This window comes from Aulonocara sp. 'chitande type north' Nkhata Bay, linkage group LG17 (genome assembly GCF_057382095.1).
Source record: "Aulonocara sp. 'chitande type north' Nkhata Bay isolate Kocher_YH1m ecotype deep benthic linkage group LG17, A_spYH_male_GT1.1, whole genome shotgun sequence".
Lineage (NCBI taxonomy): Eukaryota > Metazoa > Chordata > Actinopteri > Cichliformes > Cichlidae > Aulonocara > Aulonocara sp. 'chitande type north' Nkhata Bay.
Window position 1 is genome coordinate 42,034,625 of NC_141360.1, and position 16,308 is coordinate 42,050,932.

A 16,308-nucleotide genomic window follows, 5' to 3' on the forward strand; every position below is an offset into this window, starting at 1 on the left:
CAACCACGGACGGTATTCCCGGTTTTTCCGGAGTTGTTAAAGCGGCAGCTTTGAATTAAAATAAAATGTATAAACTCTTTCCGTCTCGCGTACAAACGGCAGAAAACACACACACGTGTACAAATATAAAAACTAATAAACCTTTAATATGAGCAGTTTGTACAATTTACAAATCGCATTAAAATGTCTGAAATTATTTGCAAATCCCAAAGTCGAACCACACCCATACAAGAGAAATCAAACTGCATATAATGGCATATTTGAGTTATATCAATACACAGGGTTTACATAAAACATCAGGTGTATGCGTTTAAGCAGAGGAGCCATCACATGAAACACTGACATGCAGCCCCTGTAATCACTGTGGCGGACACGTACAAAAATAGATTACACTGATGCACTAACAACTGGCTGATTTCTGAAAAGTCTTTATTTATGTTGTACACGTCCTGACAATATAAGGTCATCCCTGATGGAGGAAAAGATATTTAACCGGTCCAGCGACATAAGAATATATCAGCTCGGTTGTCAAAAATTAAATAAATACAAGCTTTTGGTTTCATATCAAAAGAAACTGCTACAAAACACCAAATCTCAAGATGTCACGCAGAACTGGCGTTACTCACACTTTAAACAGTTTCTCCATTTGTTAAGCCCGTTACATTATCCAGTAATGCATCACCAGTTCAAAACAATGAAAAGAAAGGGGAAAGGTTTAAGGCACCGTTGGGTCGTCTACTGCAAACTGCTGCAGCAGCCGTTGAGCATTTTAAGTTTGCGCCATCTGTTCAACTTCACACTGCAAAAAGGAAAACGCTCATTGTTCAGACCACCTGGAATCCTTGGCCTCCTTACAGTCTCTGGAATATTTGGACATTAGTATTCTAACCTGTAAAAAACGTGATAGTGCTTTAGAGACAAACCAGTGGTTGTATCAGTACAAGAGGCTGACAGGTGAGGAAACACGATCAGTTCTGTAGGCCAGCATGTAAAGACCACACGCTGGCGCATTAACGACCCAACACGTAAGAGGGGAAACAAACAAGAGAAACAAAAAGATTCGGGTATATAAAGGACTATAACAAGAGACGAGAGCTCCAGGTGAATGTTAAACACTTTGCTATAACAGCAGAGTACTGGGGCGCCCCGCGGGCTGCTGTCCCCCAAATCGAGCCCAAAGAGTGGCTGAAAAACCAAACGCAGCGACCACGACGCGACCACGACGCGACCGACGCTCCGCTCTTCCAGCTAAACCTCGTGCATCCTTGTACTGCCGAGCGCGGCGTGAAAAATGTGCGCCGAAGGTTTACTTTGAGTACAAAGATGTCGTAAAGCTCGTGCTTCACATATTTACAGCACAACCTAGAAGCCTGTCTTTACTAAATGGTACTAAACAGGTTAAATACACTGTTGTACTGAAAGTTTATGTCGAGGCACGCTCTGCCACATGCAGCCGTACATGGCCAAACGTATTCCATTATAGCAGGACTTTATACTACGAATAATAGAAGACTGGAGTCTCTGCAAAAACCTTAAACATCCACAAGAGCTTTGCTTACTTCTAAAATCTGTGACGTTTCTAATATAAAGAGTATTAAGAAAAAAACAAACACTGCTGAACATCTTCTCTTGCAAATTTCCTGTTTTCAGAAAAGTAAACTGAAACAAATGAAAACGCTCTGCTGTGACACACTGAAGGCTTTCCTGTTATAAAGCAGCAACATCAGACTGGTGCTGTGATGTGGGAGGAGCACACGGTAGGAGGTTCAAACACGAGCCGCCCTCACGAGAAGCCCGGGGAGCTGGCTGAGCGGTGATGCTGCAGGTGGGCTGTAGTGTTCGTGACACTTGTGGCGAGGCCAGAGGCCTTGAGCGGCGTGCTGCAGCCCTGTGCCTGTGGAAAGCGCTGGTGATAGCGGTCCAAGCGTAGATACTTCACCGTCACCAGCTTACCTGTGAAACAGAAGCAATCACTGCAGTGCTCCTCCATACATGAGCCAACCCATCACAGGGTCATAAATCATGAATATGAGCAACATGTATTCCCATAAAGCTGATTCTTTCAATGTTTGTGGCAAACTGGACCTCTAGCAGATGCGTAGCATACGAGGGTTCACCTACAGGTTGCATTTACTTCACTGTCGGCCACGTGCATCGTCACTCAGAAAGCTGGAAACTATCACGTGAAACGCCTGAAGGACGGGTTTTTGTCCTTCGAGCATCTAAATCATGTCTGTTGATATTTTTGTTAAATTGGTACTGCTGACATAAACCACAGTGATTTGTAGACAGTGTTTCAAAGAGTACAGATTATTGCTTTAAATGTGATTATTTATTAGACTTGATGTTTTGGAGCCTCTGACGGATCCTCCAGCAGTGGTTTTTCAGTCTGGCGCTCGAATCAGTTTTAAATTTTGGTTTTAGGCACAAAAACACTTCTTGACTTGGATCAGACGCAGTTCCCTCTGACAGGCATCCAAGCAGCTGCCATTTTATTTTATTCAATTCTTACTTACAGGCCGACTCTGGAGTCACACTTTAACTTTCTTATGCGTGACACCAGACCGATTTTATTGATAGTATGCTGGTGTGTTTGGGCCTCCGTGACAAAACCATCTCACACTAATAACTTCTGTTTTTAGCCCAACATGTAGCCAGTCTTTGTTGAAGTTCAGTTACTGATATCGATGTTAAAAATCCCCCAAATTAAATTCTCTCTTTTCCGTTTCATAGCCCTACCTTTAATATTCAACACATATTTTAGTTTAATGTTCAAAGTCTTGAATGAGTTCCATCCTTGGATCGCTGTTCCCCTTGTTACAGACCATCCTTACTTACATGGCTTATATCATTTTGTAGGGAAATCCTGCTAAAGCCCAGAGTGAATATCAGAGGCTCCTCAGTGTTGAAGCACAACGTGTCCTGTTTGCTCTCATTTACAGTAGAAACTGATGTTAATCACAGGGTTGACAAACATGTTCCCTTTCTGTGCTCTTCATGTATCACATGAGTAATGATGGCTGTGCATTATAAAACCTTACGTGAGGGTTTGACATAGAAAACTATTTTTTCCAGTCATTCGTATAAAATTCTTCCATGTTTTTGGTTAAACTGAACATGTTCGACAGCAGCACCTGAGCTGTGAGCAGAACTGTTCTAAGGGGGAGATAATCTCGCATCTATCAGAGGAAATCAATCAGGTTATTTGGACGCTGCTTTAGACTCTGTGTGAACTCAATGAGGAGCAAATGTGAGCTGAACATGATTGTATTTCACAGCACGTCACTGAACTTGATCCAAACATCTCAGTGGTTCCTTTAACTGCAGCACGGGAGTAGCATCATGGAGATGATCAAAACTTTGAAAAGCAGCTGTAATCCTGGCTCCTGTTCAGCAGCATCAATACTGGCGTGGACTCTGGCAGCAGCTCCAGCTGCACTTACAGTCCACTTTCATTAGGAGAGTTTTGGGAGATTTACCTACGGTATCTATTTGCTTCCATCAAATTCAATATGATCATTTTTTCTTAAAACTGTATATTTTCTCAGACATTCGCTATATTTCATGTTTTATTGTGAATAACATATCATGTGTGATTTACCATCAAACCAGGAGCCATGAAGCGCCTTGAAGGCTTTCCCTGAGTACTCTGCAGAGAGACACTTGACATAGACGCAGCCCTGTGAAGATAAAGGAGGCGGGAGTGACACGTGCAGCTAACAGCATTAAAGCCAAACTGTGGGCAGGCACAACGTACCTCTCGTGAGGTCTTGTCCACAGCTATATGGACAATGCCATCATTATCGCTGCATTTCTCCAAGATGGCCTCACGAATGGCTAGGTCCCAGTTCTCCCCCACCTCCCTGAAAACATCAGGTAACAAGAGCAGAAAGTCACGTCTGTAAACACTGAGGACAGAAGCATCAATCGTTTGTCACCTCTGTTCCATCAGGACAGAAGGGCGATAACAAACGTGTAGTTCTTAAAATGATATAAAACACCAGCTTCCAACAACTTTCCACCCAAAGCAGAGCTGCTGGACAGGACTTTGCTAAATGTGCAAGGAAATTGTTGCTTCAACCTTTAGCAGGAACAAATAACACGGAGCCAACAGGTCAGCAGACGATGCTCTTAACACGGGACTGCATTTCCCCTCCAACATCTGGACTCTGCAGAAAGTTGTCTGGGAACTTTTGGGAACTTTAGTTCTGCTTTTTATAAAATCGTCCCAGCTTCCACCTGCAGCTGGATCACTTCCTGTCGGACAGACTAGGCAGGCATGCCTCACTCTCAGTGCATCGACACCAGTTCCCCCAGGACTATTTACACTTTCTCCTCCCTGTTCACCAACAGCTGCACCTTTAGTCACCAGCCCATCATCGGGCTCATCTCAGGTGCAGACGAGTCCATCTGTAGGAGGGAGACTGACAGCCTGGTGAACTGGTCGAGTCTCACAACAGCCTGTTTGTAGATATGGACGCCTGGATATGCAGACTCACTGTTTGCAGCTTTAACTGCTTCAACTCTTCTGGCAAGGCTTTCCACAAGGTTTAGGTGTGTGCTCATGGGAATATTTGACCATCCAGAAGAACATGTGTGCAGTCAGACACTGGTGTTGGATGAGAATGCCTGTGAAGCAGAGGGTTGAGGGTGGGGTGCCGGGGGAAGGTTGGCTGTCCCAGCTGACAGCAGTCATCTAATCCCAGTAGGACGGCGGGGCCTGGGAGAGAGAGTAGCGACGGGCACGGAGAAAACGACGAGCGACTGAAAAGCTGCTCCGTCAAGAAACGGTAAATTAAACAAACACCAACAGCAGAGTTGCGTGTCTGTGGTGCCGGCTTTGGGGACTGGGGGCGTTACAGCATGGTGTGCAGTTCCCCCTCTGCTTCATCCCAAAGCTGTTCTCTTGGGTTGGGGTCAGGACTCCAGTTCTTCCACAACAAACTCACTCGTCCATGTTTTTAATGACTTGTTTTGTGTCCTTGGGTGCCGTCATGTTGGAACAAGAAGGGCCCATCCCCAAACTGGGAGCACGAACCTGTCCAAAATGTCTTGGTGTGCTGAAGCACAAAGAGTTCCTTTGACTGGAAATAAGGGGGCAAGGCCGACTGCTTAAAAACAGCCCACCTCCACCAAACTGGACAATGCAGTGAATGAGCACCGTTCTCCATCCATTAAATGGTTATGGTAACATTAATATCCTAATATTACAATCCATCAACAATTGTTTTCCAAAAAGTCTCCATCACATCCCAACGGTGCTCCATAAGACTGATCTAGTGACAGAACATTAGAGTACAATGAGCTCTGTGACACGGAGTCGTATCCATGTCAGCAACAAGACTGAAGCAGCTGATGGCTTTGAAACGATGCTCAGCTGGTACCAAGAGGCCCAACGTGTGGCGATAACATCAGCCCCACACCGTGTCACTACCACCAGCCTGAGCTGCTGATTACAGGGTCGGTCCATACTTTCAGAAACAACACATGTTCATCTTTTCCATTTATAACGTACTTAGTCTTGAAAACGTTCTAGTCCTCTACCCTGGGACATCTTTAGTGATGTATGTGATCCTAACAGATCATCAAACATGTAGAAGAAAGAACTTACATGACTGGATCAAACATGTTCCTGATTTTCAGACATGGGGTCAGGCTGTTGGGAGGTGAATTCCTCCGGTCCAACGGAAACGCTGAAACAGCAACATGATCAAACTGTTAACGGGCAGGTGATCGCAGTAAGAACATCTCCATAAAGTTTACAGACTGGTTAACGTGCCATTAGGTCCATCAGCATTTAGACAAACAAGTGGCCTGAAACGCCATCTGATCAACTAGACGCTCTTTAGTGCGTTACCTTTTCCTTGCCAGACTTTGGAGGAGCCCTTGTCACAATTAAGAGAAGGCTGGATCCACCTCCAAACCAGGAAGTCTGCTCCACCAATCCTCTGAGTCTCTGTTCGAATCCTTGATTCATTCGCTGAAAGAAAACTCACGGCTCGCTCCCAAATCTTTTTCATTTTCCTCCTGCAAAACAAAATCCCCAAATCATCAGTACCCCAACTGGGCACAACCCGGAATTTCTCTTATACAATATCCCGTCCATGATGTGGGATACAGACTCATGGAAATGTACCAAATACCTAGAAACAATTAAAATCTATAATTAAATCCAACAAATAACCCCCTATTCCACCCCAGATTAAATGAAGAAATAACAATAATGCACGTCAGAAAAATACCTTCCAAAGGTTACACATAGGGGTGGGCGATATAAACGATATACATTTGGCCAGCGACAGATTTTGACTACACCGCTCTATCGCGATAGCGCATGTTGATGATGTCATCAAGCTGCGCCTGTTTTGGTCGAAAGAATCGCAGCAGCTACAACCATTATCATCTGCAAATGATGGCGGGCGACAGTCACAGCAAAGAGATGAAGCACTTTTGGAATATGGGGAAAGCCAAAAACTGTACTTCCTCCTCTTCCGTAACATTGATTCATTAATGCTGAATCCTCTGCAGCTGCTCTGTTCCCATGTTGTTGCAGTATATTAATAACTAACCTCGTATTGTGGATGAATAATCTCAGTTGTTCTCCTGACTGAAGTTTGGCCCGTGTACAGCATCCTGCTATGCGACTGCATTTGTCCCTGACCACCAGAATCCCTCACGTTAACTTTTATCGAGTGGAAAAAAAGTTCATCCTCCAGCTTCACTGTGTTTGTTATGCTAACATAGCTGTGTCGCTAGCAATCACGTAGCACATCATTATATACCAGCTAGTCCAACTTCAGTAACCTGCAAACGTCACTGCTGTTTAGTTTCTGTCTTCATTTATAATGGCACCCAAAGCGCTTTACAATGCCACTATGCATTCACTCTCACATTCACACACTGGTTATTTATGTTGGAAGTGGCAGCAGAGCTGTACGATTTAATTAGTTTCAGAAATCTCTCAGTCAGAACATGGTATGAAATGTTTAGGTGGAAACTAGCGAGCTAACTTCCTGTTAACTTCTAACTCCGTTAAATTTAATAACTTCTGTTTTCATGGATGCCTGGATGTTAAACTTAATTGTTACACCTGGTAAAGCAGCAACGCTGATCGTTTTATTAAAGATGAAAGAATTTAGACAGTTTTTAAACTCTCAGTGATGCTGCAGTGTTCGTTTGACTTTGGGACCTGAAGCTGACGGAGTTTTGGACCCAGATTACTCCATGAAGCTCCTCCCTACGGCAGCCGTAATGCTCTGACGATCCATCAAGCTGTGCGGCTTATCAAAGCTGTACTAAAACATTTTTAACAGATTTCTGCCAAAATCGGTCCGAGGTCAGTAAGCACAACCAGAATTCATACATAAGGCCCACTCTCGATTTTTGAGAACATTAAAGGATTTTAAGTGTGGAAAATACGTTATACAGAAGAATATATCGCGATACATATCGTTATATATCGTTACCGCACGTGCTTCAAATTATATCGCAAAATGAGTTACATACTAGTTACACAGTAATTCTACTTATTGATACCTTTCACAAATGGAGAGTTGAGTTTCAATCCAGCTCTGACGTCTGGACAGAAATGTGAAATTTCCTCAAAGACCAACGATGTAAAGTTAAATCTTATAACGTACAAAAAGTTCAGACCCACCTCAACCAAAGAAATTAAAAAATAACTAAATAAATAAATCAGTAATCTGATTACCCGAGGAAACTGCTTTGAGGTCTAACACTAAAGATGGGACTTACCGGTCCTGCGGCTGAACCAGCGAGTCTCTGACATGCGGGATGGGCAGGTAGGGCTGTAGGTCCTGGTTCTCTTGGCAAGCCTCACCATGAGTCTTCATCACATCTGGATAGGAAGAAGGTACCAAACTCATAAGCAAACACTTCCTGTCTGACATCCAAGTGAATACGGTGCGGTCCTTACCGATGATCCTCTCCACCATGTCGTACATTTGTCTCGTCTCCGCCTCGTCTCTCCTCCAGCGATACTTCACGTAGCACACCACGCTCCACACACAAGCTGCCGCTGTGCAGACAAACACAGCATTCACAGGTTCAAACAGACCAGCTAAACACTGCCTCCACATCTGTATCAATCTAAACTCTGATGGATGAATCACTGAAGCTGGTGCTGCTGACAAGAACGTATTCAGGGTATATTTAGTCATAATATTCGTTTATCCTTGTTTTAAGGAACCATTTCTTATCAATCAGCTGACAACAGAATGTCGCTCCTGCTCACCTACAAACTATTTGATCTTTCTGTTTAGTGTCAAAGTTTTTATATCATTTATTGAGAAAAATGCATGAAACAATCATCACCTGTGTGACCAGAAACTTGGTGGGTTTTGCTTTAATAACAATTTGGCCCCATTTTAGTGTCTTTGTAGCAGACCACACTTTAGTTGCCAACAGCAGCTACTGCAGCAGACCATCAAATGATGGCATTAACACCACATGGATCTCACACCTGGATGGGGTTTGACTGATTTCCAAACATCAGTCGAAAGACAAAATGTGTGTTCCTTTACAAATGACTAAAAAATAGATCCCATTAAAAAAAGAAGCTGTGTCTAAATCACGACACACTGCAAAGACATGTTTGATAATTCCTTCTAAAAATGACTCCCGTCAGGTGCTCGCCCCTCATTCACAAACCAGATGCAGAAACTGCCCCCGCTACCATGAGGGGAAGGCTTTCTGAATCATCTCGTGAGGGACAGCACCCACCTGCACAGTCCTCATTATAAACTCCATGTTTACAGTTTGTGTAACGTGGTTTATTCACCGACTGCAATGAGGAGGACTCTGTTTATGATGGTGAAGAAGGCTCGGCGGAAACGGCACGTGAAGGACATCTTGGGATGAGTGGACTCCAGCCGAGCGATCTCAGACACCTTAGTCACCGGCTCATCCGGCACCGCTCCCACCAGCCTGCAAACACCGGCACAGAAAGTGAGTGCACGTGTCGCTCTCACGGAGGCAGCGAGGAACTCTTCAAAGAGGCTGAACATTACCTAATGCCAAATTCCTGGCCTTTTTGGATGATCCAGTCCAGAGAGTCATTAATTAAGCCTTTAAACGATTTATTTTGAGCCTGCACAGAAAGAAGAGACATGATTCTCATTTATTTTAAGCAATTTCTGCTGATTCACTTAAAGAGCCAGGTGCTATGATGTTTATACATGAAGACTCACATGTGCAAGCACATACGAGTAAGCTGCATTAACCTGGTTACTCCACATGGACAGCAATCAGACTGCTGCCACACTTTGATTTAACTGTGTGATAAAAGATGGAACTGCTGACGTTTCCTATTGAATGTGTTGTTGTGTGGATGTACCAGTAAATACAGCGAGGCCTCATCTATGGACACACTCCGGTTTGGATGATTTGGGTCTCCACAGTCATGCTGGCCTGTAATCACAAGATTAAACTGATGATAATCTCGCTTTAATCCAACTTCCCCAGATCAGCACACACACAACAACGAGCTGATATGAGCGGACAGACCACACAAATGTCACAGACATCTGTTTGTGCTATATGTTTCTGTAAGGACAATAATACAGCCTGTTAGAATCACCACATAATGTCCCATAATGATCATTCTCTGTACTCTGTGTGTGTCTGAAAATTTACTATTAAATCAAATTTCAAAGGAAGTTAAACGATGTAAAAATGGAGCAAATATGTTAAAATCTTGTGTTCACATTAGCTGATGTGGTAACTGTGCTGTCATAAATCTGATACTGTGAAATAACCGTTTCCATATACAGTTAATAAAAATTAAAATCATTACCAGCAACAAAGGCCAAGTGGTCATGAAGACTGAGCAGCAGCTTTTGGATCACATCCTTCTGTAAAAAGAAACGCCCGATTATATTAGAAAGTACCAACAAAACTGCACTGATCTGCATATTTATTCATTTTACTGACAAAATCTCTGCAGAGAAAAAGGCCATTACACGCAGAGGGCGTGGCCAAAAAGCAGCACGCCACTCTGAATCTTTCGGTCAAACACAAACACAACAAACATGTTGGGGATTTAAGTTCTTAAAAAACACGTTGTGAAAAGAGTCGACATCATCCCAATGAGCAGAGACGTTTCTGGACAATAAAAAGGAAGAACGACTCTGGGCAGCAGGAAGAATTTCATGGAGGTCACGTTCATGTTTCCGGTGGGCAGTGTGGCAGTGGGAGCTGAGACTAGACGTGGGTTTGTTTTTTAAATCAGTTTCCCAATTCAAATGGATTTTAGTTTGAATAAAGCGTTATTGATTCATTGAATCCTGAATGATTTTCAAGTATAAAATTTGCCAGAATCTCAGGTCAAAGTTCATAAAAATATTTCAACAATCACCAAACGAGAGCAGGACACAAAGACGTAAACACAGAGCGTGGATCGTTCACCCGACGGCACGTCTCAGTGTACCCACAGACCAGTTTACCATCAAAATCTGTTTGATCCTCAGTTACTCTGACACAAAGGCCTCTGCTGTGATGCTCACACCTCTGATCAAGTCTCACAGTGTCAGCTTTGTTTTTATACACAGATATAAACATGGAGAAGTAAGAATAAATGATCAGAATCATAATACTTCTGAGTCAAAACTCCGTGACGAGGCCCAGCTGAGGAGGCAGAGGAATCGTTTCAGAGAGCCGACTGACCCCAAGCAGCGTCTAGATGTGTCTGAGGACAAATAGGATTATTTTACTATGTGTATCTTCAGAAATGGTGCTTGTTTTGAGCCACGAGCGTACTTGTTGGTGCCAGAAAGTATTAGCACCAAATTTACATGCGTTTTTCTACCTCCACTCAGCAGCCATCTTTAATCCACTGTGGGTAGTTCTTATTTGAAGCATTATCTGAATAAACAGTAGATTCATGGTCATGGTGCCATGTCATCAGGTGTCAGGCAGGTTATCTGACCTGCAGTTTAATAGTTGGACACAGGCCTCTGACAGAAATCGCTCTTCATGAGCTTTTTTATCTGCTGTTTGTTGCAGCTTGGTAAGCTTTAGGCAAAACACTACGTAGGTTGAGATATTCTAAAATAAAAAGCATTGAAGTAGCACTTTTCCACGGTGTTGTTTTGTTTAAGCTGGGAAGTGCAGATACCCCACTTTGCTAATGACAGCGAGTCAACATCTGTCAGAACTTTAGGAACACTGCTGGCGCAGTGCTGTGAAAACATGTTGGCCACCAAACTGATGTGTTTATTTTTGCATGTTTGTTGTGCTTAAATGTTTCAGATCTTATATGAACAAAGATAAACTGAGGAAACTGAAAATGTCATTTTCAGATGATGACATCGTGTTTTTAAAAAGCTATCCAACCTACACTGTCACACGCTTGGACACGCCTTCTCATTTAATGCTTTTTCTTTATCTTCATGTGTATGTATGTAGCTAACAAAGAAGTGTAAAACAACTCAAAACATGCTTGAGATTCTTCCTTTGCACATGCTGGTATTCTCCGATGAGCTTTATGAGGTTGTCTGCAACGCTAACAAACTGTGGACGGCGTGCAACTTTGAGGAGTCTAAAATATAAAACACATTTAGAGTTATTTATCAACTTTCTCTTTGCTACATAATTCCATCTTGTTTCATATATTTGATGTCTTCAGTTTGTATCTACAATGAAGAAAGCAGCAAAAATAAAGACAACATTAAATGAGAAGGTGTGTCTTCTGATTGGCTGTCAGTGTGGTTCTATGTAATATGTAAAACTGCCCACTAAGCCTAATAATTGGTGACGCCATGATTTGCAGCAAGAAGTGCAATCGAGCATGTGTGATAACTGCCAATGAGTCGTTGCTATCACTCTACAGGACTTCTGCAGACTTGTTTTTCATGTAGCCACCAAATCTGTTCATTGTTTTTACGGCCTCGATCTTTTTGGTAAGCAGTGGTTTTAGCTTCGAGCTCTCGTGGACGGCATTTTCACCCCATCTCTGTCTTATTGATGCTTCCCTCAGGGCACCAGTAAACCCACTGTAGCGTTCGCATTGCTCACCGCCGCTGATTTTCCTGCTGTTAGGGCGCAAGAAGCCGCTGCAGTATTCTTGTGAACAATAGGTGGCAGCACTCAGGCAATATCATGACATAAGTGTTGCTATAGGAAGGGAAGAAGTCACAACTGAAAGCAAAGACTTTCCCCGAGTGCCCATATTTCAAACAGCAGTAACAATCCCCTCTGCATACATGTCCATCAGAATGGGACGCCAACCTTGGCTAGGTTGTATTATTAATATTATGAAAACATATAGCTATGTTTTCATATTCAGATGACACCCAGCTTTATCAATCCATGAAATACGACGACAGGTTGTCTTAAAGACAAAGACCTGGGTGGCCTCTAATTTCTTGCTTCTAAATTCATTCAAAACTGGCGTTATTGTACTCGGCCCTGAAAAGCTTACAAACATGATGTCCAACCACATACTTTACACCGACTCTAATAAAACCTTGGAGTTGTTGTTGATGAGGATTCAATGTGCAAAGTAAACAAATATGCAGGACTCCTTTCTTGCATTTGTGCAATATTTCTAAAATTAGAAACATCCCATCTCCGAATAATGCTAAAAACTGGCTCGTGCGCTTATTACCTCCACACTGGATTACTGTGATACATTATTGTTCAGCTGCCCTAAAAACTCCCCTGAAAGCCTTCGGTTGATCCAAAACGCTGCAGCCAGAGTGCTGTCAGGGACGAGGGCATTGATGATCATCTCTCACACTGGCTTCATGGCTCCAAGTTCATTCCAGAACCTAACTGAAAATCTTTCTCCTCACATACAGGGTTTAAGACCTCATAACAATATCATCTCAACAGAGCACTTCACTCTCGGACTGCAGGCTTACTTATGGTTCATATTTAAAAGTAGAATGGGAGGCAGCGCCTTCAGCTTTCAGGGCCACCTCCAGTTTGGCACAGACATCCTCGCTACCTTTAAGATTAGGCTTCAAACTTTCCCCTTGGATAAAGCATCTGGTCAGGGATGGATCCGGTCACCCTGAACCCTCCCTTAGTTACAGTGCAATAGGCCTAGGTTACTGTGGGCTTCCCATGATGCATTGAGTGTTTCTTGTTCGCTCACTGTGCTTACACACCTCTCTGTATGTAATCATTATTTATCTATCATCGTTTGCTCTTTTCCACAGTCTGTCACCCTCCCCTGGTTGTGCCAGAGGTTCTTCCTGTTAAATGTTGTTTTTACTTTCCACTGTGTGCTTGGTCACGGGGGGTTGTTGGGGTTGTCTCTGTATACGGTAGAGTCTCTACCTTACAATACAGAGCACCTTCAGTAACTGCTCTTGTGACTGGTGCCATACGAATAAAACTGAATTATTGTTGAATCATAAACACTGTCCTGTACTGAGGCAAGTGAGACTATCTGATAACTCTCCGTTTCTCTCGGTAGGCCGTCCACTCCTGGGGAGTTTCATCACTGGTTCAAGTTTTCTTCAGTTGTGGATAATAGCCTTCACCACAGTTTGCTCCCAAAGCCTGGCTTTGTAACCCTCTTCAGACTGATGGAGGTCAGAGTCTTTGTTTCTTACCTGTTCATACGTTTCTTTAAGTTGTAGTTAATTAATGATTAAACAAGAAGGCAATTACTTTTCAACATATGGCCCATTAGATCTGTATACCTGTGTTCAGATCAAATCCTCATTTATCATCTTGTACCAACTTGGATTATCTGATATCTAATGTCACAATTCAGTTGATGATCTGAAACGTGTGACAAATACACCAAAAAAATAAATAAATCAGCATTGCAAGTTACTGAAATGGTACACACTGTTAATCTAATCATATTTTCTGTGCTGTACATTTGAAAACCTCTTAACTTAAAGAGTAGGGGGAGCCTGAAGAAAGTATTTACTTACATTAGGTGTGTCAAACTCTGGGGGAGGGCTATTAACTGAAAATGAAGAAGAGACAGACAGTCAGGACAATTCTCATAAAAGTTTCCAAAGTACACGGATTGAGAAAAACATCCATAAATTACTTTTTCTGTTAAATATAAAACTGTTAGTGTGTGCATTCGTAGCTTTTGCACACTGTGCATCATTTTAAGTGTAACGTGATTCTTTTGATAGTCACATAATCCTTTTATCTGTAGGGGCACAAAAAACAACTCAGAAATCAGTGGAAGTGAATTTGGAGCGCCGTCCCCGTCCGACTGCTGTTCTGTGCTTGGGCAGACTGACTGTACAGATTCCTGCCAGTCTAAAAATGCTCATCTTTGGATCTGTTTGTATTTGGGAATCTCTCCAACTTTGGTGTTTGTTCAGCAGGAACATCCACTCAAAATACACAAAGAATAAACACTTGAATACATTACCAGGCAATAAAACAACTGCATGCATTACAGTCCCTAAACGTTAACACTCCAAATAGGCAGTTCGCCCAGATACTCACTGACGTTATCCACCTCCATGGCTCCTGAACCCCTCATCCTGAGGTACATGAGGCCCAGCAGCACAAAGAAGAGACACGCCGCTGTGAGCAGGAACATGGACAGGTAGTGAGCGCTAAAACTACCTGAGGAAGCTAGCTCTTCCCTTTTGAACTGCTGGAGAAGCTCATCTTCGGGAGCAGACACGTTTCTCTTGAGCGCTGCGTGGCCGTAGGAATGGTTGGGAGCAGGGGTGTGAGTAGAGTGGTTGCGCCCGTACGTCTGCGACAGACCGCTGTAGGTGGAGAAGCGCGGTCTCAGCTCGGTGCTGTTGCTTCTGGATGCTCCGTCCTCCCCGGTGGCCGGACTGTTTTTACCGGTGTTGCCTTTGTGGTTTTCGGTAAGTGACCTGTAGATGGGTTTCCTTGGAAGTGTGTGACTCCGCGAGTCTCCCAAGCGGCTATAGTCCCTTCTCCTTAAATCATCTTCCTCTTCATCCTCACCTCGACTCCCCCCCATGCTTAGAAAACGACGAGGCGTAGCTTCTGTGTTCTGCCCATCGGTCGCAGACCCTCGATCAGTAACGTCGGAAGATAACGCCACACTGGGGTGGTTTCGTCGAGGCTCCAATCTGTCGCATTCTGGGTCGCCGACGCCAAGCCCACTAACTTCCTCCTCGTCCGAGTCTGAGTAATCTCCAGCTAATTTGCTAGCATTCAGGCGAGACGCCCCGCGACCATTTAAAGAGCGAGATTTCTTTTCCATATCCTCCTCATAATTGTCCTCGTCCCCTGAGTCGTCGTAACGCCGTAGTCCCGCATCGGGACTGGGTCTGTCACCGACTCCCCAGCCCAGTGAGACACGTCTCTCTCCGTTCTGACCCAGGGAAAAATTGCTGCTTGGTGTCGCACTGTGGTCGTACCGACTCTTGATAGCCACACTCGGCGGTGAGGCAGGCCTAATCTTAGGCTGCTGTTGAGAACTGGAGCTTCTGTTCGCTCTGCCACTGGGACCGAGGCCTTTCCTCTTTAGTGGGGTTTCAGCATCAGACTCGTCGGAGCTGAAGCCGAGGAGGGAGGACTTCCGGCCCGGTCTCCTGCTTGTATTCAGGTGCGTGACGTCATGGCTGACTGGCCTAGATGCCACTGTGCTACCGCCGCCAGTGGTACTGTTAATGGCACCGATAGTACGGGTTTTACCAGGTCTTAGTCCTCGCTGCTGTTGCTCCTCGCGAAGCTTCTTGAGTTTCTTCAGGTACACCGGACGAGTGTTTTCAGTAACGGGCCCTGGAGTGAAACCAAAGCGTTTTAATTCCAAAAAAAGCTCCTCATCCGTTAACTGTGTTGACGCCATCTTGAAAAGACCTCGAAGACGGTTCTGTGACGGAAATGACGTAGAGGTGAAGTGGCAACCAACTGGGCTGTGTTCAAAATCACCAACAAGCTGCGAAAATATGTCGCAGACACCCCCTTTATTACGTCGCGGATGTTTTCAAATAATAGTTTGTTTCACTTTTTCTGTGCGCATATTAAAAATCTAATTACTGTTTTTCAAACAAATAGCTTTATTGAACGTGTAAACAAACAAAAGTAACCATCTAACAACTGAAGGCACGGTAACAACGAAAAACATACAATTTCAATATGAAAAATATAAATAAATACAAATCACACAAAAAGGAAAAAGAGTCAGAGAAAACAATCACATTAAATCAAAATTGTTAGGTAATAAAAGTAATTTCACGTCACAGACTCACTGAACCGCTTTACGTCATTCTTCCAGTAATTCCAGTCAGGCTTTGCTTTGAAAAATCTGCATCAGTGAATAAAATATTTTCCAAATAAATTTACTTTTTTTCTCGTTTGTTTGTTTTCTGTTTTTTAAAC

The 16,308-nt window shown here is 43.5% G+C and overlaps 1 protein-coding gene across 1 annotated transcript; it reads right to left on the bottom strand.

Moving 5' to 3' along the window:
- Nucleotides 1–118: 118 nt before the first annotated feature.
- Nucleotides 119–15,844, bottom strand: lemd3 (LEM domain containing 3). Its single transcript, XM_086268054.1, has 13 exons — nucleotides 14,446–15,844; nucleotides 13,911–13,945; nucleotides 9,815–9,872; nucleotides 9,356–9,429; nucleotides 9,030–9,109; nucleotides 8,801–8,946; nucleotides 7,937–8,038; nucleotides 7,756–7,858; nucleotides 5,858–6,027; nucleotides 5,612–5,693; nucleotides 3,758–3,863; nucleotides 3,602–3,680; nucleotides 119–1,953 (listed from the first exon to the last, which is right to left on the bottom strand). The coding sequence occupies exons 1-13, from the start codon at nucleotides 15,773–15,775 to the stop codon at nucleotides 1,784–1,786; spliced, it is 2,535 nt and encodes an 844-aa protein (XP_086124180.1). The 5' UTR covers nucleotides 15,776–15,844; the 3' UTR covers nucleotides 119–1,783.
- Nucleotides 15,845–16,308: the final 464 nt, after the last annotated feature.

What these genes read in the sequence shown, in the direction of transcription:
- lemd3 (XM_086268054.1), bottom strand. Translation starts at nt 15,775, where the DNA reads ATGGCGTCAACACAGTTAACGGATGAGGAGCTTTTTTTGGAATTAAAA. An exon ending in CAGAGTTTGACACACCTAAT is followed by an intron (nt 9,873 to 13,910) that starts GTAAGTAAATAC and finishes TTCTTTTTACAG; the next exon opens with AAGGATGTGATCCAAAAGCT. An exon ending in AGGCCTCGCTGTATTTACTG is followed by an intron (nt 9,110 to 9,355) that starts GTACATCCACAC and finishes CTTTCTGTGCAG; the next exon opens with GCTCAAAATAAATCGTTTAA.